This window comes from the organism of the source record quoted next, unplaced genomic scaffold (assembly GCF_019419815.1).
Source record: "Pyrus x bretschneideri cultivar Hongxiangsu unplaced genomic scaffold, Pyrus_bretschneideri_v1 Contig4, whole genome shotgun sequence".
NCBI classification, from domain to species: Eukaryota; Viridiplantae; Streptophyta; class Magnoliopsida; order Rosales; family Rosaceae; genus Pyrus; species Pyrus x bretschneideri.
The window spans coordinates 3,430,231-3,454,536 of NW_025999723.1; the positions used below are offsets into that span (position 1 = coordinate 3,430,231).

At 37.5% G+C, this 24,306-nt stretch overlaps 5 protein-coding genes across 6 annotated transcripts; 3 read left to right on the plus strand and 2 right to left on the minus strand.

Annotated features, from left to right (window-relative positions):
- Nucleotides 1-1,677: 1,677 nt before the first annotated feature.
- On the minus strand, nucleotides 1,678-4,836 carry LOC103962004 (somatic embryogenesis receptor kinase 2). The gene is made up of 4 exons (XM_048564989.1): nucleotides 4,229-4,836; nucleotides 3,419-3,679; nucleotides 2,462-3,337; nucleotides 1,678-2,355 (listed from the first exon to the last, which is right to left on the minus strand). Exons 1-4 carry the CDS (start codon nucleotides 4,650-4,652, stop codon nucleotides 1,874-1,876), a joined length of 2,043 nt encoding a protein of 680 aa, XP_048420946.1. The 5' UTR covers nucleotides 4,653-4,836; the 3' UTR covers nucleotides 1,678-1,873.
- An 8,329-nt stretch (nucleotides 4,837-13,165) lies between these two features.
- Nucleotides 13,166-14,996, plus strand: LOC103961977 (40S ribosomal protein S13). Its single transcript, XM_009374633.2, has 5 exons — nucleotides 13,166-13,316; nucleotides 13,397-13,469; nucleotides 13,553-13,691; nucleotides 14,113-14,299; nucleotides 14,711-14,996. Exons 1-5 carry the CDS (start codon nucleotides 13,294-13,296, stop codon nucleotides 14,742-14,744), a joined length of 456 nt encoding a protein of 151 aa, XP_009372908.1. The 5' UTR covers nucleotides 13,166-13,293; the 3' UTR covers nucleotides 14,745-14,996.
- Nucleotides 14,997-15,624: 628 nt separating this feature from the next.
- On the plus strand, nucleotides 15,625-18,063 carry LOC103961976 (chloride conductance regulatory protein ICln). Of its 2 annotated transcripts, none has more exons than XM_009374631.3 (8): nucleotides 15,625-15,780; nucleotides 16,171-16,370; nucleotides 16,498-16,621; nucleotides 17,034-17,148; nucleotides 17,225-17,284; nucleotides 17,409-17,468; nucleotides 17,581-17,672; nucleotides 17,752-18,063. In XM_009374631.3, exons 2-8 carry the CDS (start codon nucleotides 16,201-16,203, stop codon nucleotides 17,821-17,823), a joined length of 693 nt encoding a protein of 230 aa, XP_009372906.2. In that variant the 5' UTR covers nucleotides 15,625-15,780; nucleotides 16,171-16,200; the 3' UTR covers nucleotides 17,824-18,063. The 2 variants fall into 2 exon arrangements, with proteins under 2 accessions (XP_009372906.2, XP_009372907.2); XM_009374632.3 differs by having other exon boundaries at nucleotides 15,627-15,780; nucleotides 16,176-16,370.
- A 1,535-nt stretch (nucleotides 18,064-19,598) lies between these two features.
- LOC103961975 (40S ribosomal protein S20-2) lies at nucleotides 19,599-21,221 on the plus strand. The gene is made up of 4 exons (XM_009374629.3): nucleotides 19,599-19,760; nucleotides 19,914-20,051; nucleotides 20,692-20,805; nucleotides 20,911-21,221. Exons 2-4 carry the CDS (start codon nucleotides 19,940-19,942, stop codon nucleotides 21,051-21,053), a joined length of 369 nt encoding a protein of 122 aa, XP_009372904.1. The 5' UTR covers nucleotides 19,599-19,760; nucleotides 19,914-19,939; the 3' UTR covers nucleotides 21,054-21,221.
- A 447-nt stretch (nucleotides 21,222-21,668) lies between these two features.
- On the minus strand, nucleotides 21,669-23,650 carry LOC103962003 (UDP-glucuronate 4-epimerase 4-like). Its single transcript, XM_009374660.3, has one exon. It carries the CDS (start codon nucleotides 22,931-22,933, stop codon nucleotides 21,710-21,712), a length of 1,224 nt encoding a protein of 407 aa, XP_009372935.2. The 5' UTR covers nucleotides 22,934-23,650; the 3' UTR covers nucleotides 21,669-21,709.
- Between the last annotated feature and the right edge of the window lie 656 nt (nucleotides 23,651-24,306).

Here is a 24,306-nt window from a genome sequence, read left to right on the forward strand (position 1 = left end):
ACACCGATATTGTTCCCAACTTGGTAATTACCACATGCACAATCTGTCAGGTGTGGGGTTTTATTATAAAATATCTCAATGTTAGTTAGAATGGGGTTAGGATATTTAAACTATTACTTATCTTTCACTACGACCGATGCGAGATTCAACACGCCTCCTCACATGGGACCCAATTAGGGGTTACATATGGGAGATCCACACATCGACAACCACATGGAGCTAAGGGGACTCACCCTACACGCGAGGCCAATGGGACCCACCCATCATGTGGCAGTACATTATGGGCTCGCTTCCTAACTTTGATACCATGTAAAATTATCAAAGAGACGGGTCATACAGCCCACTTCCAACAACACCGATATTGTCCATAACTTGTTAATTACCACTTGCACAATCCGTCAGGTGTGGGGTTTTATCACAAAAGGTCTCAGTGTTAGTTAAAATGAGGTTAAGATATTTAAACTATTATTTATCTTTTACTACGATCGATGTGGAATTCAACAGTAATTTTTGTGCTCCTATGCCTTGATCGAATTTGCCACTCGGTCTTGTTCTCTGCGTTTGGAGGGATAGGGATTAGAGTGTAATTTTAGTTTATTTGTTTTGTTTGTTTGCTTATTGGGCTGGCTTTTGTGTTTCTCAATTTCTCAATATGTCTTGGGTTATTTTGCCTTCCCTTGGGTTGGCATGGAACCTTTTTCTGCTTTAAAAATGTTACTTCTCGAAAGGAAAAAAGAGCGCACTTTGGAAGCTGAACTGTGGGATTATTTATGGGTTCTGCAGCTTCTTCAACCCCAAAAACTTCAGCTACCTTCAGTCTGAAGCCCATATAGTTCTATAGACACTAGGGTGTCTAGGGTGAGAATCCAAAGTTTAAAGTATGAACAATTTGGCAATTAAATAGTAATAAAAGCCTAATCATAGTTACCTAGATAATCTGCCACACCTTTAGCCAGACAAATTAATTTAATTAAATTTACTGACATAATAATGTCCCTATATGATAGTTCATGTGCAAGAAACTTATAATTTAGCCCCTCTTTGTTGACATGTTAAAGTGGGTTTACATTTCATTTGAAGGAAGATTGCCTCTGAATTATTTGCAACGCCAAATTCACAACAATCCTTACTTTCTCAATGATTTGGAGACAGACAGATCCTTCAAACTGATCTCCTGATTTGCAGGCCAATAGATCACCGCCGATGTAAGTAATAAAAAAACAAATATGCAATCAAACTATGTGATTAAATAAGTAAATCCCTGTCAACAAGGGTTGATTCTGTTGGAAAGGGCGTGCATGCGGTTAACTCTCAATCCATGTTCACTCCGTGCTGCCAGCAATTCTCGTTAGTGCGTGATTTGTAAATTTCTGCGTAAATCCATATTGATAGCGGCTAATAGTTAGGCGTCACGCGTAAGTCTTTCCAGCTTGAATTTGTGGGTATGTTCTAACTTGAATGTGATAGTAGCCAATCTCCTCCCTAAACTTGCACACCCACCTCTAATAGGTGCAAAAAAAAAAGGAGTAAATCCCTCGTCATATCCAATCTCAACAAATGCCGGTTCAGCTAGTTGGTAAGGATAGTGTGCCGGTCCCCCGGTACACCCAAGTTCAAATTCCCTTCTGGTAAATTAGATTAGATTAGAACTTTGCTTTGTCAAAATATAAAAAATACTAAAGGCTAATAGAAAGCTGCATTAAACAATGGTTCAACTTCACAACAAAGCTTGGTCCTCAAGAAAAAGTCACAGAATATTACAACATAAAAATCTTAGAATTACATCCTAAGTTAGCAGTTAGTTTTTAGCTAACCATTACCAGTCTGAATACTACTGAGGCAATGGTTGAACAAAAAAGACAGCACCCAGGAATCAGACACAACTGCTACAATTACTCAACTCCTGAACAACTTCTTCCATGGAGGGTCTCTCAATTGGAGACTCGTGGGTGCAGAGCAGAGCAGTCTTTGCAAGCTTGGACGCTTCGTACTCAAAGAACCTGCCTTTGAGGTTTTGGTCAATGAAATCTTGGAATCTACCCGACTCAGCACCAAGGCGCATTGAGCTGGTGACTTTCCGCTTCCCTGATAGAATTTGGAGAACAAGCACCCCAAATGCATAGACGTCACTTTTCTCTGTGAACCGCCCTGTGGTGGTGTACTCGGGAGCTAGGTATCCCATGGCAGCACTGGCCTTGAGCGCAGAGAAAACAACATCATTGGTGAGAAGTTTGTGCAGGCCAGGATCTGAGAGCAAGGGGCTGTATCGCTGGTCGATCTGCACCTTTTCAGCTGAGATGTTTTGGTGAACAAGGGCAGGTTTGTTTGGCTTGTATCCATGTAAATAAGACAGACCTGATTAAAAGAACAAAACTCAGTATAGATAATTCAGAAACTGACTGTAACGATAACATTTTTGGAATTTTAGTAGCATAAGCTAAAAACCGCAACATATACTGACCTTTAGCAATGCCCTTCACAATAGAAACCCTAGTAGTCCATTCAAGAACATGGCTGTCGCCGTCCTGGACATCAAGATACTGCAGCAAATTTCCATTAGGAACGAAATCATAAATGAGGAAGCATTCTCCGCGGCCCTTTGAGCAACAGAACCCTCTCAAGCTCACCAAATTTTCATGCCTCAACGAGGTTAACATGTTCAATCCCTTCAAGAACTCAGATTCCTCCGTCTTGCAGCATGATTTGCCAATGCTCTTAATAGAAACAACAGACCCATCTCGTAGTATTCCTTTATATGTTGCAGAGAAGTTACTCTTACCCAATAAATTCACCTCTGAGAAATACTGAGTAGCCGTCTCCACCTCTTCCAAATTGAATCTAAAGCTTTGGAACACTTCTTGTGCAAACGCGCTTAAATTCCTCCCATCAGCTAAAGGATCCCAGCCGTTGGCATACTCAAGGCTGATGAGAGGAGATCCATTCTTCCTGTAAACTCCATTGCCCTTGGCCTCATCAGTACTAAGACGGCCATCAGCTGTATCAAATGAGTTACCAAGCTTCTGTTTCCTGCGCCGGTGTTGGGCAAAGAATAGAAACCCCACACCTGACAATGCAATAGTTACTACAATGAGACCAACAACTACAGCAACAGAGGCTTGATGGGATTTTGACAAATTCGAGCAACGAGTTTGGTTGCAGGGCAAAGGCACATGTGCAGTCTCCGGGATGTCTCTTGTTGGCACACCGGCTCTAAAGGGCTCAGGTCGACTCGTGTTGAGATGACCGGAAGTAGTGCAGGCGGTTAAGGACATGAATCCAGCTCCACATAATCCCAGATTGTTTTCATAAGAGAATCCTTCATTAAGTCTCTTCAAGGCTGAAATTGATCAAGGGTTTTAGTATTTTCAACATTTTTCTTATTCGAAAGATCGAATTTGAGATGTTAGACTGTTCTTACCAAGAGGTACATTGCCGGATAGGGTATTATTCCGAACGTCTAGAACTTCAAGCACCGGCGCATCAGCAAGTTTTGTGGGAATAGAACCGAAAAGATGATTGACACTCAAATCCAGTCTCATCAACATTTCTAGGTCCCCCAAACTAGCCGGTATTGCGCCGGTTAATTGATTAGATTGCAGAGCAAGAACGCTCAGGTTTTTCAAAGATCCCAGCTGTGTGGGAATGCTTCCGGTGAGCTGATTATAGCAAAGTTGCAAAACTGAAAAGCAAAACGCAAAGCCCAGTTAAGCAGAACATTAACTGGTACAATACAAATGAGGAAATTTAACAAGTTTGGTACTTTACTAAAAAGTCATTTGGGAAACAGCAAGCACTTAAAACAGCCAACATATAGTAAGTGCTTACGATGACGTTTGACAGAAACTGGGTTGTACAAGCGCTTTTTGGACAAGCTTCACGAAGTACTTCCAAGTGCTTTTCCAGGAAGCACTTCCAATCCAAGAGGTTTTCATGAATGATATTCCTAGTGTTTATTTTCAATAAAAATTGGAAAGTGTTATTGACACTCCAAAAATCTTATTCTACACTCGTTGTTATAGGTGTATTTTTCTTTTCAAATATAGAAAGTTTGGCGTGTAGAATGAGATTTTTGGACTGCCAATAATAATTCTCTAACACATATTTATAATAAAATTACTTCTGCTAAAAGTGATTCTTACATAAGCAGTCCAAAACTAGCCCTAAATCATTCAGATTAACTTGAACGAAATAATAAAAACCAAAGTCTTTCATAAAAAATTCAGCTAACCTTGCAAGCTGCTCATGCTTCCGATCTCGGGAGGAATAACTCCGGAGAGATTATTCACATTCAAATACAAGTCAGTCAGCTCCGTCAAGTTAGCAATCTCCCTTGGAATCTCTCCTTGAAGAGAGTTGTAATGCATGTAAATCCCCGTCAGATGCTTGAGCTGTGCAATGGCGGGAGAGAGCTTCCCAGAGAGCCTCTTTCCCTGCAGCGAAATGTTGGCGACTTGACCCGCCTTATTGCACCCTATTCCCTCAAAGGACCCGTCGCAGGGGTCGCCATTAACTGTCCAAGAAGAAAGGTACAAGCCTTGCGGGTCCAAAAGCGCTTTCATGTCCAAAAGTGCTTTTAGCTCTGCGTTTCCACAAACCCATAACGGGTTTGTGAAGAAAATCAGGAAGGGGAAGAGAAGAACTGCAAAACCCATGTCTTGGCTTGGGTTGAAAATGGTAGTTTCCTTCTCTGTTTAAAGAAGCAAGCAAGTTCTCTCTCTCTCTCTCTCTCTCTCTGTCTATAGAGCAAAGAGAAAGTGGTGACTATCTGTGAGAAGAAACGAGTCACAGAGGGTGTGCCTAACTTTCTTCAGAGGGAGTGTGCTAAAAGCTGTGAGGAGTGAAAGTGGGTTCAGAAACAGAGGAATATAGAAGAGAGAATGACTGAGTGTGGGCCGTTAGATTAGTTGAGTGTTGATTGCGGCAGTACAGGAGCAGGTGTGGGTGCAGTTACATGGTAGCACTACTAAGTTCAGTTTAAAGCCCGTGGGAAGTGTGACCGGTAAACTGTGCTCAAGTAACTCCATATTTACGAGCACATACCACAAATGTTATTTCTATTTATTTTTTATTTTTAATAAACGATATTATTTATATTTAAAAAACTAAACTTAGTTTCATAATAAATTAGTAATAATATCATTTAAATTCATCTTTTGTGATAGGAGATGTATTCAATTAGGATTTTGAGGGGTTTTAATTCTTTTAATAAATCTAGAGATATTCAATCAGGATTTTAAATGATCATCTGACATTCAATATGTATTTAATCAGGATTGTAAGATAGTTTATTAAAATCCTTAGAAATCTTTAATGATCTAGGGGTATTCAATCAGGATTTTAAGATAGTTTATTAAAATCCTTAAAAATCTGGGTGTATTCAATTAGATTTTTAAAGAATTTTATAGCATTTCAATTGTATTCAATTAGAATTTGATTTTAAAGAATTTCAAAAAGCTGAGGAATTAGAGGGGATTTGAGAGATTTTGTAGTGTATTTTAAATATCCACGTATCTCCCATCTACTCATGAGATTTCGAGATAATTAAATCAAAATTTTACATGCAGGGGTGTATTCAATTGCGAATTGAAAAGATTTTTATGGAGTTTGATTGATTTGTAGAAATTTCATATAAATTTTTTATTCAATTCCCTCGAAATCTCATGGGAAGATAGGAGATTTGTGGATGCTTAAAATACACTACAAAATCTCTTCAATTCCCTATAATTCCTTAACTTTTTGAAATTCTTTAAAATCAAATTCTAATTGAATACACATGGAATGTTATAAACTTCTTTGAAATCATAATTGAATACATCCAAATTTCTAAGGATTTTAAAAAACTATTTTAAAATCTTGATTGAATACACATTGAATTTCAGATAATCACTTAAAATTCTAATTGAGTACCCCTAGATTCATTAAAAAAATTAAAATCTCTCAAAATCTCAATTGAATACACTCCCTGAAATCTCTACAAATCAATTAAATTCCATAAAAATTCATAGATTTATAAATCAATTAAAATCTCTCAATTTCCCAATAGAATACACCATTTTCCTTAGACCTTTCATTTAAATGTAAAGAGAAATACCACAAAATCAAGTACTTACTGGCATACGACAAATGATATTGTAATTGAAAGAAAAATTAGTTGCTCAAATTTGAAAAAAAAAATTATATATATATATATATTATAAAGTAGGTTAATCAAGGAAAAAAAAGAAAAAAAAAAGAGGTAAAATAATTGTTCAAATTTAAGGAAAATACTATTAAGTGGGGTCTACGTTCCGCAGCCTTACGTCCGCCACGTGGTCGCCCACATGTGGTGAGCTACGGCAGGATTGACCGGTTAAGACTCTGTCACGGAGATACTCCCGCACAAGTACGCAGTTCGAATTCAAAACGTACGAATCACATGCATCAAACCACACAGTAAACCCATACATGTTCATCATCTGATTGGTCCAAACTTAACAAACAACCCCTAAATCCCCACGTGTCCCGTGCTCAATGGATCGAACTGTGTCCGAATCAAATTTCAAATAACATATTTTCTTTTTAAACAAACAACACTATTTACATTAATAAGTCATAAAGTAAGCTAAATTTTATAATGAGCAATAGGTTTTTCTATATTAATATAGTTTAACTTCATCGTTAACGAGAATCGAATTCAAAATCTTTCATTTACAAGTAAAATAAAATATCATTAAACAGCAATATTAAAAAAAACAAAATTCAAATAACATATTGTCTGGGATTTGATCGGCTGGGAAAGTGGGATAGGTTGCTTATTTATTGTTTGGTGAGATTGTCTTCTCTCTATAGTTCGAGAAATTTTTAGTTGTGATGAGAATACGGATGGTATATCAAGTATTTTTATGTAAGCAGTGAAAATTTTTAATTTTGAAGTTATTAACCTTTTAACACATATAACTCACTATTTATATAAAAATATATAGTGTACTACCTCATGTGACGATTACACTGAAAAATCTTTCGGTTGGTTGTGCCTGTCATGCCAGAAATTCTGACACCACACTGCTGCCTTGCCTTCAGTCCAATGTCCATTAGTTCTTGTCTTAGCTAAAATAATTTTTATTCCCCTTTGTTTTTTCTTATTAGTTTCCCTTTGATTTGAATTGTTTAACGCATTTACGGTATACGGGTTATTAGTAACTTTCACATTCGGGCTTTTTTAGTATTTTGCAACGTTGCTTGACAGAACTGTCCAATTTATTGTTCACATTTTAAAGATTCACTTTGCAGAAAATCACATAAATCGTCAATTGAAAGTTTAATTTTTTAATAGAAGTTGTCGAAAGTTTAGTGTTTAAGTGAAAATTATGATCTGTCTGTCTAATTAGATAACTTTTAAATAATTGAATGATTTTAAGTGTAGTAAAGTTTTTGTAAATATGATTTGAACCATCTATTTTCTAAGTCATAGATGACTCAGAAAATAAACTATGACTTAGAAAATAGATGATTCAAATCATTATCGAGCATTATAAGATGAGAAAGACAACTGAGAATGTCCATATGAGAATGTCGCTAGGATTCTCCTTACGATTTTAACCCGATGTTCATAATTCAAAAGTTAAAATTTTAAGGATATTGATTTACTCATTCGTAAATGATAATGATTTACATATAACATGATAGGAAAGTTTGGGGTTTCCAAACCGATCATGTGACATTAGCATGAGAAAGTTAAGGCAAGTAACTACTCTAGGACACCGTCAATTGCTTTCCCATTTGCTTGAAAGTCTCCATTCCATGGAAAGAGCCATCATTTTACTTGTAAACAATAAGTAGCGATAGTGGCATTCCATATTGCATGTTTTATTACAACTTTTTCTATACTCATATGAAAAACATAAGACTTGACGCGAAACCGAACGCAATAACGATTTAAGATTTATACAGCCGACCCATTTAGTGAGATACGTTTTGTTGTTGTGGTTGATCGATTTTTTGAGATGAGAATGATCGATTTTGTGAGGCATAGAGATAATAGGATGGTCCAACTACAATAATATATGATGCATTGGTCCCCAAAAGGTTGTCATTTGCTATTCATTGATTGATAATGGTGCGTTTCCTCTCCCTATTCTAGAGGGAGATTGCCGCCAGCCATGCAGTATTGTGGAAGCCAAAATTTGAAAGTTTCATGGGAGAGGATTCATATGTTTAAAAACCAAGTCAAATGGGATTTATTTGGTTCCCTTTAGTTAAAAAGTTGTCTTTCAACTTCTGCCAAAGTATTCGAAAAGCACTTCTATTAAGACCCAAACTTGGCTTGGAAAACCCATAGAATGCTTTTGTTCTGGAAAAACGCATGCATGAAATGCTTTTACTATGAAAAAAAATGGATTTTTTAAACGGTGGAAAAGCTATGCTACACCAAACAGGAAGGAAAGAATTGTTTAATGATAAAATCCAGCCTTATTTGTTGGGGGAAAAATGTTATATGTACATATATCGTAATGTGATTGTATTTAGCTCATCATTTGATTACGTCATAAGCGGGATACTTAAACAAGACAATATTTCTATGTCTTTCTAGATTGTAATGACATACAATATAGAAACCGCATTGATTTAGGGACAATGGGTTGGTTGGTATGCACAAGATGTTGTTGTCTTTTGCTTGTGATTTGGTGATAGCAACCGATCAATTGGTGTTGGTGAACACAGGACTATAAGCTACCTTGTAACCAATACCTTGAAAACCCCAACATAATCTAACATGGACTTTTCAGACAGAGTTCCAGACCTTCGATACTTGAGATTTGAATATCTAGATCTACACGGAAAGCCCTTATTTAACATAAAAGTAATGTTAAGAGAACTCTTGAAACAGCGGGACTCTTTATAGATGCGTTGTCACCTTATTTTTTTTGACATAATATTTTATAACGTTGATACGAGAACCGACGTTAAATTGTGAGGTGACAAAGAGTTCATAGAGAGTTATATTTCTGAAAGAGTCCCTTTAGCATTTCGACATATATATATATATACACACACACGACTTTTTAGCTAAAATGGTCTGAGATTGATGTAACTCCTCACTTTGGTCCCTCAGGTTTGAAATCAATAGAAGTGGTCGCTGAGTTTGTCCACCGTCAATCATTTTGGTCCTTCATTGAAAAATCTATGTTAAATAAGGATCAAAATAACAAAATTACACTCAGTTTAATAAATAATGGGCCAAAATGATTTGATAAATATTAAGAGTATTTTTGTCATTTTATCCTTATTTAACGAAGATTTGTCACAGAAAAATCAAAATGATTAATGATGAACAAACTCAAAGATCAGTTCTATCAATTTTAAATCTCAAATATCAAAGTAAAAGGTTATCACAATTTCAAATACGATTTTAACTAAAAAGCCTATATATATATATATATATATATATATATATTATGGTTGGTCATGGCACACACACCCGCCCAAAAAGGAAGGTTTGTCGCGGCATTTTTTTAAAATTGTACAGTGCTGCTTTTTAGATATCAATCTTGGTGTGGTGCCTGCAGTGGTGGTGTGGTGCTGGGGCTGTGGAAAAGGTTGGTTTCTTGACAGTGCATGCATATGGAATAGGATCCTCTCATGAGTAAATGTTCGGGATCCTCATGATCAACCAACATGGGTCGTTAGATTTTAATCCAACGGCTATAATTATTTTAACTTTTAGGGAGCTCTTTATTTGTAGTCATTGGATCAAAATCAAACGGTCCGTGTTGGTTGGTCATGAGGATCCCGAGCATTTGCTCAGGAGAGGATCCTATTCCCATGCATGGTAAAGGGATGGGAAGTATTTGTTAATTATAAATATGCTTTGGAAGATTGATTCTCTGTCTCCATATACTATCCTTATCGTGCATGAAACTTTTCCAAGTTCCTTTGCAGAGGGACAAGGCATCTCTTAATACTTGATCGGATAGTTCTAATGGCATGCATGCACGAAGTCACTTTTTTCCTCACCTTATTCGTTTTTATTTTAATCTCTTTAGTTCTAGGCTCGTTTGAAGTGTTCTTAAAATGGTTAAAACTAGGGCTGGAAAAAAATCCCAAAAATCCCAAACCAAACCGAAAAAATCTCGATCCCAAACCAAAATTCCCGAAATTTTCGGTATGTCATCCCGAACCAAACCGAAATTTTCGGTACGGGATTCGGTATTGCATCTCCATTTTTTCAGTATTCCCATACCGAACCGAAATAAATATTATATATATATTATTTTTTAATTATAAGAGAATTATTTCAACCGTTCATTGTTTTAGATTTAATCTGTGCCGTTCATTTGTTTTTAGGTCAGAACCCCCATTTCAATTTTCACTTCCGTTCCGTCAAGAGCTTGAAGCGCAGCCACTGTGCCACCAGCCTTCCTTCACCAGAATCACCACCCAGCTTGGCTTATAACTATTATTTTTGCTTTTGAGTTTGTTACTGTATTTATTTTAAAACCTTGGCTTGTAACTATTATTTTTGCTTTTGGGTTTGGTACCTAATTTATTTTTATTGCATGCATGATGCATGTGTAGTGGGCAGATTGAAACTTTGTTATTATTGAAACTTTGTGCACAAATGGGCAGTGGGTAGATTGAAACTTAATTTATGAAACTATGTCAAATTTGTGCAGTGGGCAGTGGGCAAATTAGTATAAATAACAAATTGGCAGTTCGGGCCCAAAAGCATAATATGTCAAATTTTAGCCCAAAAGCATAATATGTCAAATTTTAGTTCAAAAGCCCAAAAGCATTTCGGGATTCCCGATTTGTCCCGAAATCCCGAAATTATTTCGGGGTTCCCGAAAATTGGGATTCCCGAAAATTTGGTTTGGGATTGGTATTGAATTTGGGATTCCCGAAAATTTCGGTTTGGGAATCGGGACAAGGGTTTCGGTATGGGATCCCATACCGAACCACCCCTAGTTAAAACCGTTTTTGATTAAATGTTTTTGGGTCCCAATTTTTGTTAAAAATACAATTGAAACCTGAAAAATCATTTTAAGTATGTACTTCCTACAAGAAACACATAATTGGTGCTTAAAGTGCTTTTGGAACTCAAAAATATTTTCTCCAAAAGCGATTATAGTCATTTGAAAAGCGCTTCCAAACGAACTCTTAGTTATGCAGTGACCATATTCTGATATCCTTAACTTGGTTCGGCGATGGCTTTAATATGGTTTATACTTGTTTCGTTTGTGGTCTTTACAAGAAATCTGTATTGATAGCATAATCCTTGTGATTGTATAGTAGCTGTGTAAGGTTTTACTCTTTGTGTTTGTGCAAATTCACGCTCAATCAATATGTAAGTTACTTGAAAAAACACATCCATACGACACCTTGGATTCAAAGGCATACCAAATCCATTTGATTAGGGTTTGTTCATCAAATCAAGCATTTCTTTTGTGTGGACGTTAGTTAAAAGAAATCGGGGACGTTTGAAGATTTACAGTAAATTAGGGTCAACGTCGAAATGAAGAGCATCTCTTTTTCTTAGCACATCCGACATGTCTATGGAGAATAAAGGTGTGCATTATATGCCAATGGCCCAGCCACCTATACATATCATATGCCTATCCCCACACTTACAAAAATTGAAAATCAAATCCCTTGCAAAGCTGGCTCAGAGGCGAGGCAAACAAATATATGTTTAGGTTTTTTTTTTTTTTTTTTTTTTTTTGAAATTCTCATAAATTGCATTCTCGATAAAGAAGAGAGGTTTAGTAGTATTCATCTTTACTTGTAAGTATGAGGTTTTATGTTTGATTATCGTCAAAGGCAAATTTGAACCACATTATTGCTAGCCCATTATAAGGCTAAGTCTATTCCCTCTCTCTTGGTGTAAATAATATCATTTGTTAAAAAAAAAAAATTATAATACTTCATTGCATTTTTGTTTGAAGCCTCAATTTTTAAATATAATTTTTTTTCTTCAAATTTACAACCAATTGCATTATTACACTTGATGTACCGAGCCATTTTTGCACACTGAAAATTTTCTCTAATTTTCATGCTCTGTCTCCTTTTAGGTGTGTTTATATATACAAAATCAATGAGTTCTACGCTAATTAAATTGCACCACTCATCACTTACGATCCAGTTGTTTAAAATGAGACCCAAAAAACAATGAGTTTTGAGCACAACTTGTGTTCTAGTGGTCTCTCTGTAATCATGTAAGACAAGCTAAATGATGGCATATGACATGATTTTTCCCAAATTTTAAAAACATGAAATTTGAGTCACCCGAATGACAATTTCAAAAAGTTGTGGTTTTCGTTCATGGGCGGCTTTTTAATCAGCATAATTGGCCTTTAAATTTGCTTTTTTGGACTTCTTTTTATCCAACAGGGTATCGATACCTTTAGCTTTGTTTATTTGGTGCACCTTCCCCAGTGGTGCTCTCCAGCCTCCATGTTAGGTGCTAAGAAGATGCCGAGCTTTTCTATTGCCGCACAAACATGGCCCAAGCAAGGAAGGTTGTTGTTGTGTGGGGTTCAACCCGAACTTGACTATTTCAATTAAATTGAGCTAATGTTTTTTATCGGTGCTTAGTGAACTTATAAATATTGAGACTAAACTTATTAAATTGGACAACAGCCAACATCATATGTGGTAGTCGTGTTTTTTTAATTACATTGGATTAGCGGCCTTAAAATCCCTTGTGTCGATGTGGTAACCTCCCAAATGACGCCTTAGTTGAGCCTTGTCACCTTCCTTAACAATTCCTCAAGCTTCTATGCCTGCCTTATAGAACTCTTCGAGTTGACCTGAAGGTCGAATTCTATGGTCGAGGGGGATTACGCGTTTTTGGTTTTTTTTTAATAAGAAACGATTATCTACACTAAGAAAGAGAATGTGAACTTAGTTTCATAATGGGCTATCAATAATACTATCACACACTGGACATGTCTTAGCTCCAATGTCTCATTTAGAAGGGAGTGATACGTTATAGAACTGACTTGAACTCAATTCCGATCGTTGCGCAATCTTAGACACCAAGCGATCCCTAGCAACTAATTTTGTTGTTTTCTTTTGTTGGGCCTGGCCCAATGTGTGATCAAAACCAAACCGATGACCAATTAAGGCCCTTCTTATCAAAGCTTGGCAAAGAGCCCATGAGGCCTTTTCTGTTGGGGAACGGGTCGAAGTCCAAGCCGGCCTTCATATATAAACAGCTTTAAGAAAAAACCTCATCTCTGAACTGAAAAACCAGCGGAAGCATTTGGCGCCGTCTCAGAGAACCTAAGCACATAGCCAACCTCCGCCTCCGACGCCATGGGTCGCATGCACAGTCATGGGTACGCCTCCTCTCTCTCTCTCTCTCTCTCTCTCTCTCTATAGAAGTATTCGATGTCTGATTCGTTTTGGGGTTTTGCAGAAAGGGAATGTCAGCCTCAGCGCTGCCGTACAAGAGGAGTGCGCCGAGCTGGCTGAAGGTCACTGTTCCAGATGTAAGTAAATCAAAAACCCAAAATTAATATGTAAGTATATGTAATTATCGATGCTAATTGAGGCGATTATATATATGATTAAGGTGGAGGAGAACATCTGCAAGTTTGCAAAGAAGGGTATGACTCCGTCTCAGATCGGTGTCATTCTCCGTGACTCTCACGGCATTGCGCAGGTTAAGACCGTTACTGGAAGCAAGATCCTGCGTGTTCTCAAGGCTCACGGTATGCCTCTTTTTGGGTGTAATTTTAATATTTTCAGTATGAATTGTATTGCACTGTTTAATGTCTGTGGGAATTTATATTAGAAATGTTTGGATGTGTAGTGGGAATTGTGGGATTGAAACCCATTATTCTAATTAGCCAAATTACTTAGGTGAAGCGAGTAAGCACTGACTGATTGCTTAATATGTTTTTGTAGATATTGAACATGTGATTCAAACCCAATTTTGGTTTTACGATTAGGCTAGTTCGATGTGACGAGGTTTTCTCTTCCGGTTTTTGTGCTCTGTGAAAATATGAAGATTAGGAGTTCTTTATGATTATCAAACAGGCCTGTGGTATTGTGTCTTTCAGTTTGCTTCGCACTGACGAAATAATAGCCTACTTATGTAGATGATACGTAATATTGTTTGCTGTTGGCTAGGTCTCGCCCCTGAAATTCCTGAGGATCTATACCATCTTATCAAGAAGGCAGTTTCAATTAGGAAGCATTTGGAGAGGAATAGGAAGGACAAGGATTCCAAGTTTCGGTTGATTTTGGTGGAGAGCAGGATCCACAGGCTTTCTCGTTACTACAAGAAAACTAAGAAGCTTCCACCCGTCTGGAAATAGTGAGCATTCTTAACTCTGTTTCCAACATATAAATTTCTGTGATTCATTCTAGTGTGTTGGTATCATTCCTAGCGCCTTGTTAGAACTCCTGGTTTCTAGGCCTTGTAGTGTTGGACAAACAGGGCTCTTTGCTTATCAACTGCGAGAGTTATATCTAGTCGTAACATGCATCGAAGCCCCCTCGCTTCAAAAGATTTCATCCTAATGTTTAACATGTATTTGATATTTCTTAGCATCACAAGAATAATTTTATCATTCCCTATCTTTGCAAGAACGGATACATAATCGAAGTACCCTATACATATTGTCTCTTCTTTGCATATCTGCCACGCGACGTTTGGAGTTTATTGTCAGCAGATTTGTTTTCTGTTTCTATACAACAATTTACGAATTCTCTTTTGTTTTTACAGCGAGTCAACCACTGCCAGCACTCTTGTTGCTTAGGTTGGTTTTGCAACTTGCTACCGCACTGCGATTAGCTTGGGTTGATGAGGTATACTTCGGAAAGCAAAAAGGGAAGATGGTGGTATTGTGTGTCTCCATGTTTCGAACTTGTAGACCCTTTAGCTATTGAAAATTTTGGTATTCATACATGTAAGGAAAGACAATCCTAGGGCCTTATGTTTCGGCATTGCATGTTTTATTGAGATTGATGTTTTCGGGAGTTATATTTAGCATTGCAATTTATCGTGCTTACATTTGTAAGTTGGCTAGTGTCGAATATCATTAGCTTAACAAGTTGGGCTTGAGTGATCTGTTAGCTTAACGGGTTGGGTTTGGATTACCGTTTAGCTTAACCAGTCAGGTTCAAACCGAACCAAAATAAAACTGACCCGTTTACAGGTCTAGCCACAATGCTTACTTGCTTAGGGCATTGTAGGTATCGTAGACGGTTTAGTTCACGCCGGATCCGTGCACTTGTTGAATGAACCTAACTTAATTCAGAGATTCTTAGCTATACCTGTTCCAACACTCGCGGAATATAAAACCAATTACAAGGCAAATTTTTTCCAATTTGCTTATCTCCGTCTCAAATTTTATGTGAATTTTTAAATGTCGTGACATAAAACAGCAATTAGTTTTTGTGGTGCTACGTTAAGTCGGACCACATAGCTAGAGTGGATGTGGTCTCCTATGCATTTGAGTTCGTACTTACTTGTGCTAAGTCAGATTAGTTCAAAGTAAAATATAATTAAATTAAAAAAATAGAAAAAAAAGACCGCCATTATTAAAAAGAAAAAGCAAAAAAATAGTTTGGGCTGAGATAAGTAGTGGCCCGAGCCGGTTTCAACGGTCCAACACCCCAACTTGAACCCAGAAGTCCACACGGCTTAAAAAATGGCGGTTTAAACCACTGAAGGAAACTAAACAAACAACTAGTAAAACCCTAGAAAACCGAAGAAGGCGAAGTCAGTGTCGCTTCTCTTCCCCAGTGCTTGCACGTTTTGTAGCAGATAGAAGAGAAAGAAGAAGAACCCAGGTACCACATCCTGCTCACCTTTTTTTTTTTTTATTGAATTGCATCTTCCTCTATATTTTTCTGCTTAATTTATCTTCTTTTTCTTGTATGTAAATCGGTTTGTATTGCTGTTCGTTCGTTTCATCCCGTTCATCGTTCAGATTGTTTTCGCAAATTTCAACCGTTGGGGTTTGTTTTTCTGAGAAAATTGTTGGAAATATAAGAATTAAATTGCTCCTTTTTACCTGGGTTGGCCTCACATTTAATTGGTTAACTTCAAATGCTCATGTAGGTTGCAAATTAGTTTGTTTAAGTGAGTGTTTGTATATATATGTATCTGTATGACAGTTTATTTGAGCAATTTTGTGACCGTGGGCTGTCTATAAACATCAATTTTTGTTTTGAAAAAAGAAAAGGAAAAGACCCGAGTCAGCGAGCAAAATGGTGGCAGGGCTTAAAGAATTCACTGCAAGAGTTGAAAGAAACGGTGTTTATGAACCGGTACTGGATGCGGCGAACGGTGAGGAGCTGATGCACGTTCAGCCTGGTGTTTCTATTGTCCTCGGTAATCGACCCCCTGAGTCCCCTGGCACCCTCTACATCTCCACCAAGTACGCCATGTCCTCTCGTGATTTTGTTTATTTATGTCTAGGTGAATTTAAGGGCATGTGTAGTCTTTTTTATCCCTTACAAAATTAGAATCCAATCGAAGAGTTAGCTTTGATTTTGGTCTTGCAGGCAAGTGGTTTGGTTGAGTGACGTTGATAGGGCAAAGGGTTATGCTGTGGACTTCTTGTCCATATCACTGCACGCTGTATCCAGAGATCCGGAGGCCTACACCTCTCCTTGCATTTACACTCAGGTATAGGCTTTCTTCATCATTGCACTGCCGCAGCAATTTGGGGTTGCTATCTTGTCTGACATGTGCTTCGTCGAAACTGTTTTATTGTGTGGGGTGAAACTTAAGTTTTTGTTTTCGTGAGTTTAGAATTATGTTCCTAGACTTTAAGAACAATAGTTATTGCAGGAGAATGAGATATTTATTTGTGTTTGGAACTGTATCTCGTCATAATCTTCTTCTCGAATATAGTAGTGGCACCTTTTAGTATATATCTGTTGTACACAAGAATCACTTGCTTATTTTTGTATATATGGTTTGTGTGTCTTTATCATATTGTCAAAGTCCCAGACTAATCGTTAACTTCAATATGTAATTTCAAGGTTTTTGGCTTTTTTGTGCATCGTTTCTCTGATTAGAGTTTTTAACTTTATAGATTGAAACTGAGGATGACGAGGATGAGTCTGATGGTTCAGATTCAGAATCCAATGGTGTCTTAGATTTATCCAAGATCACAGAAATGAGACTTGTTCCTTCAGATCCTAACCAATGTATATATCTCTCTCTCCCTCTGTACTTTGTTGGATTTTTTTGTTAGAATTTTTCTTGTTATTTATTGTGTGGCAGTGGATTCTCTGTTTGAGGTGTTTTGCGAGTGTGCAGAGCTTAATCCTGAACCAATTGAAGGTTAGTACGATTTCTTCATACCCTGTTTATTTTCTTTTACATTTTTGTTTTTGTGAATGATATTTGTTATTTTTGATTCATGAGCTGTGCCCTAATATTATACTTTTGAGCTGCCTTTCTTTAGAAGGGGAAGAAGAGCATAATTGGATTTTTAGTGCTGATCAGTTGGAAGACGAGGCAGTTGGTATGTGATGCACCATCGAACATTTATATCAGGTCATGTGTCAATATATGTAAAAATATGAAATTTTCTATTATGTATGACGTCTTTGTTTTGAATGTCGCGGTATTTTCAGGGGACGATTCTGAGTGGCCTGTTCCTCAAAATCTTTCAAACCCAATTGGTCAATCTAACGGGGATCATGACCTAGCTCGTACTGTGCTTGAGGTAAGCCTGTGAATATCCACTTAATGCTTGCTGTAGAGTTGGCGTATTTGTATTGTTCACGTTTTCATCTTCTTTGCAGCTTCAGATAAACGATCAGCGCTTTGAGGATGCCGAAGAAATGGAGCATGAGAGCGACAGCGACCGCCATTAATATTCATTCACCTTTCAATGTTTCATCTCATTCAAGTGCTGCCTTTACCGCCCCCCGCCCCCCGCGCCAGCTTTCTTGTTGTGCACTCAAATATTGCTGTTTATACGAACAAATTGTCGTAACTCTGTTAGCCCGTGACACAAAGTGGATTAGGGAATTTGTCAAAGTACCTTGACGCCTTTCGGTGTAGTCTATGTGCTGGTTTTGTGGTATCTTTATGGAAAGTTAAACATTAATTTCTTTGGTTTTTCTTTCTCTGTTAGTACATTTGAAATTTAAATTTAGTAGAATACACGCGACATGAGTAGAAGTTCGAAGGATGAAATGACACTTACACGTGCGTGGTTGTTTTTGAAGTTTGAGCGCTGTTATAATACATTTCGTTTGTAGGCAAGTTTCTCTCTAAACTGAATGGCTAATTAATAATAAAATTACAAAAAGTTGAAAAAAGTTAAAACTTGAATTAACACCACAATAACATAATGTTATATACCTTATTCATAAATATAGATGTAGAAGCCCAAGTAACCCAAACCCATCAACGTTTTAATGTAGAGACCTCAATTTTTAAATCAAGCATTTGTAGTTTTAAGATTTTTGATCAAACATTCTTTAATTCATTTCTAATAAAAATTATGATTTTTCATTATATTTAATTCACCAATTAATTCAAAAAGTAATTACCATCACAAAATTTCTAAAATCTCATAGATAAGTATTATCTTATAACAGTTTGTTTGAAAATAATTTTTTGTTACTTAAATAAAAAATATTTTAAAAATTCTGAAAACACAACAACAATCGTACACTATGTTTGGATGAGGGAAATAAATAAGGAATTTTGGTAGAAGTCATAATTTATAAATTTACAGGCACCAATTCTCTTGTTTGGATTCATAAATATATAAATTTAGAATTTCCACGTGGAAAAAAAACTTAAAATTTGGGACCTCCAAATCCCAAGTTCAAATTCCATGTACAGAGATGTCATTTCTCAATTTTTATGATTGAGAGTTTAAAAATAACAAATTCCGTATTCAATTTCATTGTTCTTTTAGGTTAACCAAACAAGAAAATTTACAAATTCGAGAAAATAAAATCTTGTTATTTCAATTTCCATCATTTTTAAATTCCTTAATAAACTTAAATTTTTTCATCCAAAAATAGTGTTATTCACTTTTAATTATGAGAAATGACACATTCATGCACATATATATAAATATGACGCACCAATGTATTTTGGTACATTATAAAATGCTAACTTTGGTACATTATGTAATTCTTTATTGGTACATACTATATTACTAATACGCTTTGTTTTCCTAATTTTTATAGTTACAAAGTTAATGATAAGTTATGTGTAATTCTAAAATAAAAAATCATATTAAACATATTCTATCAATCCTCAACAATGAATTATTAAAATAAGGACACATTATTCAAAAACGAAAAAAATTAAAAAAGGGAAATCCTCGTTCACGTAGGTTTCTTAGTGAAATGTTGGACAATTCAAAATTATTTCCCTTTCACTGCCACGGAGAGGCCTAGTGGTTTGAGATGAATTTCAAATTCGTATTCCACATGACATATTCTGGGTTCGATTTCTACGGCTGATGAAATCGCACAATGATAGTGATCACGAGGAGACTGAAAAGCATCTATGGATATTCCCAACCTCTGAAAAAATGCATTACCATGAAATATTTTTTTTTCCGTTGCCATGAAATCCTTGAACTCTAGATTCTATTTTTATTTAGAACTCTTATTTTCTTGAAGTTTATAAAAATATTGAGTTGGAAATTAGAAAAATGACATAGATAATTATCTCAAACCCTAATAACCCACCGTATATAATCTCACTAAACACTGCATATCCTTCCCACCGCTTTGAGAAAGAGACGAGCCGCAGCTCCCGACCTCCCTCCTCGGCCACCCAGGTCCGCTTCTCTCTCTCACACAGTTTTTACCAGATTTGTTTGAATTAGTTCTGGCAAACGTGATAGAAATCGAGTAATTTTTGGTGCTATTTCTGATAGTTTTAGTTAAAAAAAACCTTCGATTAATCGTTTCATTGCACTCTGGATACACAGGAAAGCGAAGAGTTAGACTGAAGAAAATGGCGTACGCAGCGATGAAGCCGACCAAACCAGGTCTTGAGGAGTCTCAGGAGCAGATCCACAAGATCAGGATTACTCTTTCTTCTAAGAACGTCAAGAACCTCGAGAAAGGTCTCTCCTTTCGCTATTTGTTTTTTAATTTATGCCCATTTCAGCATAATTTCGTATTATTTGGAACACCTTAATTTGGGGGTAATTAATCGTTTGAAACTGACTAATATGCTAGTGATTACCTTGTTTCTGTTTCCTAAAACCCATTTGATAGCTTTATCTGTTGTTGCAAATTGAAATTTAGAGAAAATTTTCTTCGAGCTGTTCATATTATATGTTGTGTATTTAATAAGAGTGACCAGTGGGATTTTCTTTTGATATGTTTTAATTGTCATATCGGAATTGTTGTCTTAATCTCCCGTAATCTTTTGGGTTTTCTGACGGTCTTTGAAATGGGCTTATCCACAGTTTCTATATCGTGTTTGTTTATCCATTGTTTCTATATAATGAGAGAGTGGTGCGATAATTTGGTTTGTCATACCCGAATTGTAGTCCTAGTCTCCCAGAATGTTTTCGGTTTTCTGAGATTGATAGTATTGCAGTGATTAAATTTCAATTTGCTTTCGTTGTGGTGGAAGGCGGTTGAAATGGGTTCATGTACCGTTGTTTCAAAGTTATGTTTGTTTAGACATTAAGCATTAGGATTTGCTTATATGAGTCTACCTTTAGCCTGTTGGATTGACGTCTTTTTTGTTTATAGTATGCACTGATCTGGTTCGTGGTGCCAAGGACAAGCGCCTCAGGGTGAAGGGACCCGTGAGGATGCCAACCAAGGTTCTGAACATCACCACCAGGAAGTCCCCTTGTGGTGAAGGTAAGCTTCAGTCTGAAATGTCGTTCGTTGTTGACTCATGGGTCGTTGAATGTCATTGTTATAACGTTGTTTCTATAACTTCAAATTATGGTTGGTGATTTTCAGGTACCAACACATGGGATAGATTTGAGTTGCGTGTCCACAAGAGGGTTATCGACCTGTTCAGCTCACCAGATGTTGTCAAGCAAATTACTTCCATCACTATTGAACCTGGTGTCGAGGTGGAGGTTACAATTGCCGACTCTTAAACTGTACCCGATTTCAGCATAGCTTTCCTAGTTATCTGAAAGATGAGCCTGTCCGTTTTACTCTAATTTTGAACTAAGACTTGTAGTGTTTGCGATTCTTGAGGTTTTGGTATGGATATGAACATTGGATCATATTTCAATATTTAGTAGAAGTACGTTTTGCAAGAAGCACATCTTATCAAGACATTGAAATTTTTATTTCAGTTTGTGGGTTTATAATCCTCTAATTTTACGTCTTTACTCGGCTACTTCCTAAATTATACATCAATTGGTTTCAGCTGTGTTATAAACTGTTTACGTTGAGATACGAGGCTTAACCTTTCGTTGCTAATGGCGACAGTTACCATGATTAGTGCCTCTTTGACATGAGAACGAGGCATGTCGATGTTATGTATAATAATTTTGCTAATTAGTCATAAACCAAATTCTGAGGAGTTCCGAAAGATCAAACTTTTGGAATGTGTTAATGCATAGACGTGATTGTTTTTAGCCAGTGTTATAAAGCATCCTAGTAGTGATTGTTTTTTGTCAGTGTGATAAAGCGCCATACGCGAGTCACATTATCTTAGTAAAATTGTATCTCTAACTGGAAAAAAAAAAAAAAAAAAACCAAGATTAAGATTTGACGGATAAACATCGTCAAACAAAATTTACATTTACCAAGCACTTTTCCAATTGGACTCCGAATAATAATCAAGATACCAATCCACAAATTTCCTCAACCCTGTCTTCAAATCCGTGGTGGGCACATAACCAAGCTCCCTCCTTGCCAAGCTTACATTAGCATGAGTAAACAAAACGTCCCCATTTCTCGGCATCGGCACCACTACCTTCTTTGCCTCCACCCCAAGCAATCTCTCCAAAATTCCCACAACCTCATTAACCGGCACCGGCAACGTGTTCCCGAGATTGAAAACCCTAAGCTGTGCCGGCCTCTCCACCTTTCCCCCGCTCCCGGTGCTCTTCTCCGCCGCGTCCACCGCCGCCAACAAACCCTTTACGACATCGTCGATGTATGTGAAGTCCCGGGCCACTGACTTGTGGCCTGGGCCCTCGAAAACAGCAATGGGCTTCCCTCTCAACATGTCTCTAGTAAACGAATAGTACATCATATCGGGCCTACCCCAAGGCCCATAAACAGTGAAAAACCTCAGCCCAGTAATTGAAAGCCCATATATGTGATTGTACGCGTGTGCTATTTCTTCCCCTGCTTTCTTTGTCGCCGCGTATAAACTCGCCGGTTGATCCGTACGGTGCGTTTCGGAAAAGGGAACTTTTGAATTGAGGCCGTACACGGAGCTCGACGATGCCCAGATGATCGACGGCTGTGGGTTGGCTGTTTTGCAGGCTTCGAGGAGATTCACGAATCCGGCGATGTTGCTGTGGACGTACGAGGCTGGGTTTCTAAGAGCGTATCGAACGCCGGCCTGGGCGGCCAGGTGGACGACGTGGGTGAATTTCACCGACCGGAAAAGCTTTGCGAGTTTTTCCGAATCGTTGATGTCGGCTTCCAGTACGAAGATCCCATGGCGGCGGAGGAGATCAGCACGGCGGCGTTTCAGCGTCGGGTCGTAGTACTTGTTGAAGTTGTCGATCCCCACGACGCCGTCTCCTCGCTTTTTGAGCGCGAGGGCGACGTGGGTCCCGACGAATCCAGCGGCGCCGGTGACGAGAACGGAGTGGCCAATGGTGGAGTTGGCGAGAGGCCTGGCGGACCGGATGACGACGTTTTCCCAGGCGGGGAGGCTGGGGAGGACGCGGCGGTTGGGATCGGAAGAAGGGGTTCGGTGGAAGAAGAAGAGGATGGTGAGGAGGATTGCGATCCAGAAGAAGATGAGCCTGGTGATGGAGCAGCGGAGGCGGAATCTGGGTTTGTCCATGGCCGGAAATTTTCTCGGGAAAATTCGGGAGCTCCTTACTTTTGAATGGGTACTAGTTTTCTGGCATTGCTAAATTCCAATGGGAAGGGTTTTGAGGTTTAAATTTGTGAGAATTTGGGTTTTTGAGTTGGAGAGGGATTGGGTTTGTTCTGATCTTTGTTCTTCTCAGTGTTGTACTAGGAGTAAATCTTATAGGGTTTTTCTTTTCACTTTTTTGTATTTTGCTTTTGAGTTGGAGGAGTTATCTGAATCGTTGCTATTTGGGTAAAAAGTACTGGGAATCCACCAGAAATTCAGGAAAAAGGAGAATGGAGAAATTGGTGATGGAAAAGCTCAACCTTTCTGTGTGCCCGTGAGAGAGAGAGAGAGAGAGAGGTGGGAGGGAGGTGGCGTGGTGAGGGGTAGATGGAGGGAAACATAAGTTTTTGGAGGGAAACATGGTTTGTAAAGGAGTTTAATTATAGTTAAACATCAATTAATTAATAATTAAACAAAGAGTGGAACTGTGGAGTAAGAGAAATAGAATTTTAAAGGGAATGGGAATATTGGGATTGCTTGCTACGAAAGATGACACGAGTTAAAGTCAATTGTGTTTGTACATTTTTTACTTTTATTTTTTCTGTTGATTGTAGTAATTTAAAATTTAATATAATCCGAAAGAAAAATCAAGAATTTCATAGAGAAAGTTAATCAAAGAAACATTACTCTCCATTTTTCCCTCGCATATGTAATCAATTTAGTTTGCTCTTCTTGTTTCTTGGCATGTATATCAAATGGTCAAATATTGGAGTAAGCCCTAGTTTGATACTAAGGTGATTCTAAAAAAAGTGGTTGTCAAAAAAGGTTGGGAGCTTTTTTACGTTTGGTAAACATTCAGCTTCAGTTTTTTTTCACGATTTTGAGTGAAAAAAAGCCAAAAACACAAAGCTGCAAAACCCAATTTTGAAAAACCAGCTTTTTTTCACATCTGTTTTATATAAAAGTTTATCAAACACTATAATACTACTTTTTTTTTTTTTTTTTTTCAAAAGCACTTTTACAAAAAAATTTATCAAACACCATGTTGCTTTATTTCACAACTGCTTATTCTCACAACATAATAGAAATAATTTTTTTTCTAAAACATAACAATACCAAACCAGCCCGTCTTTGGTCCGCACGCTGGCACCATGTGACTGTCCGAACAAGATGTGGGTTCTGAGGTGGGGGATGGCCGGAGTTTATGGGTAATTGGGCATGCCACCAAGGGCAGGGTGGTGGATGGCCGGAGTGCATGGGTAAATGGGTTGGTTGATTTTGTATAGGTCGTATGAGTAAGGTGATCCACTAAATGAACGATATAATTTCTTAAAAATGGGCTAATCTTGGGTGAT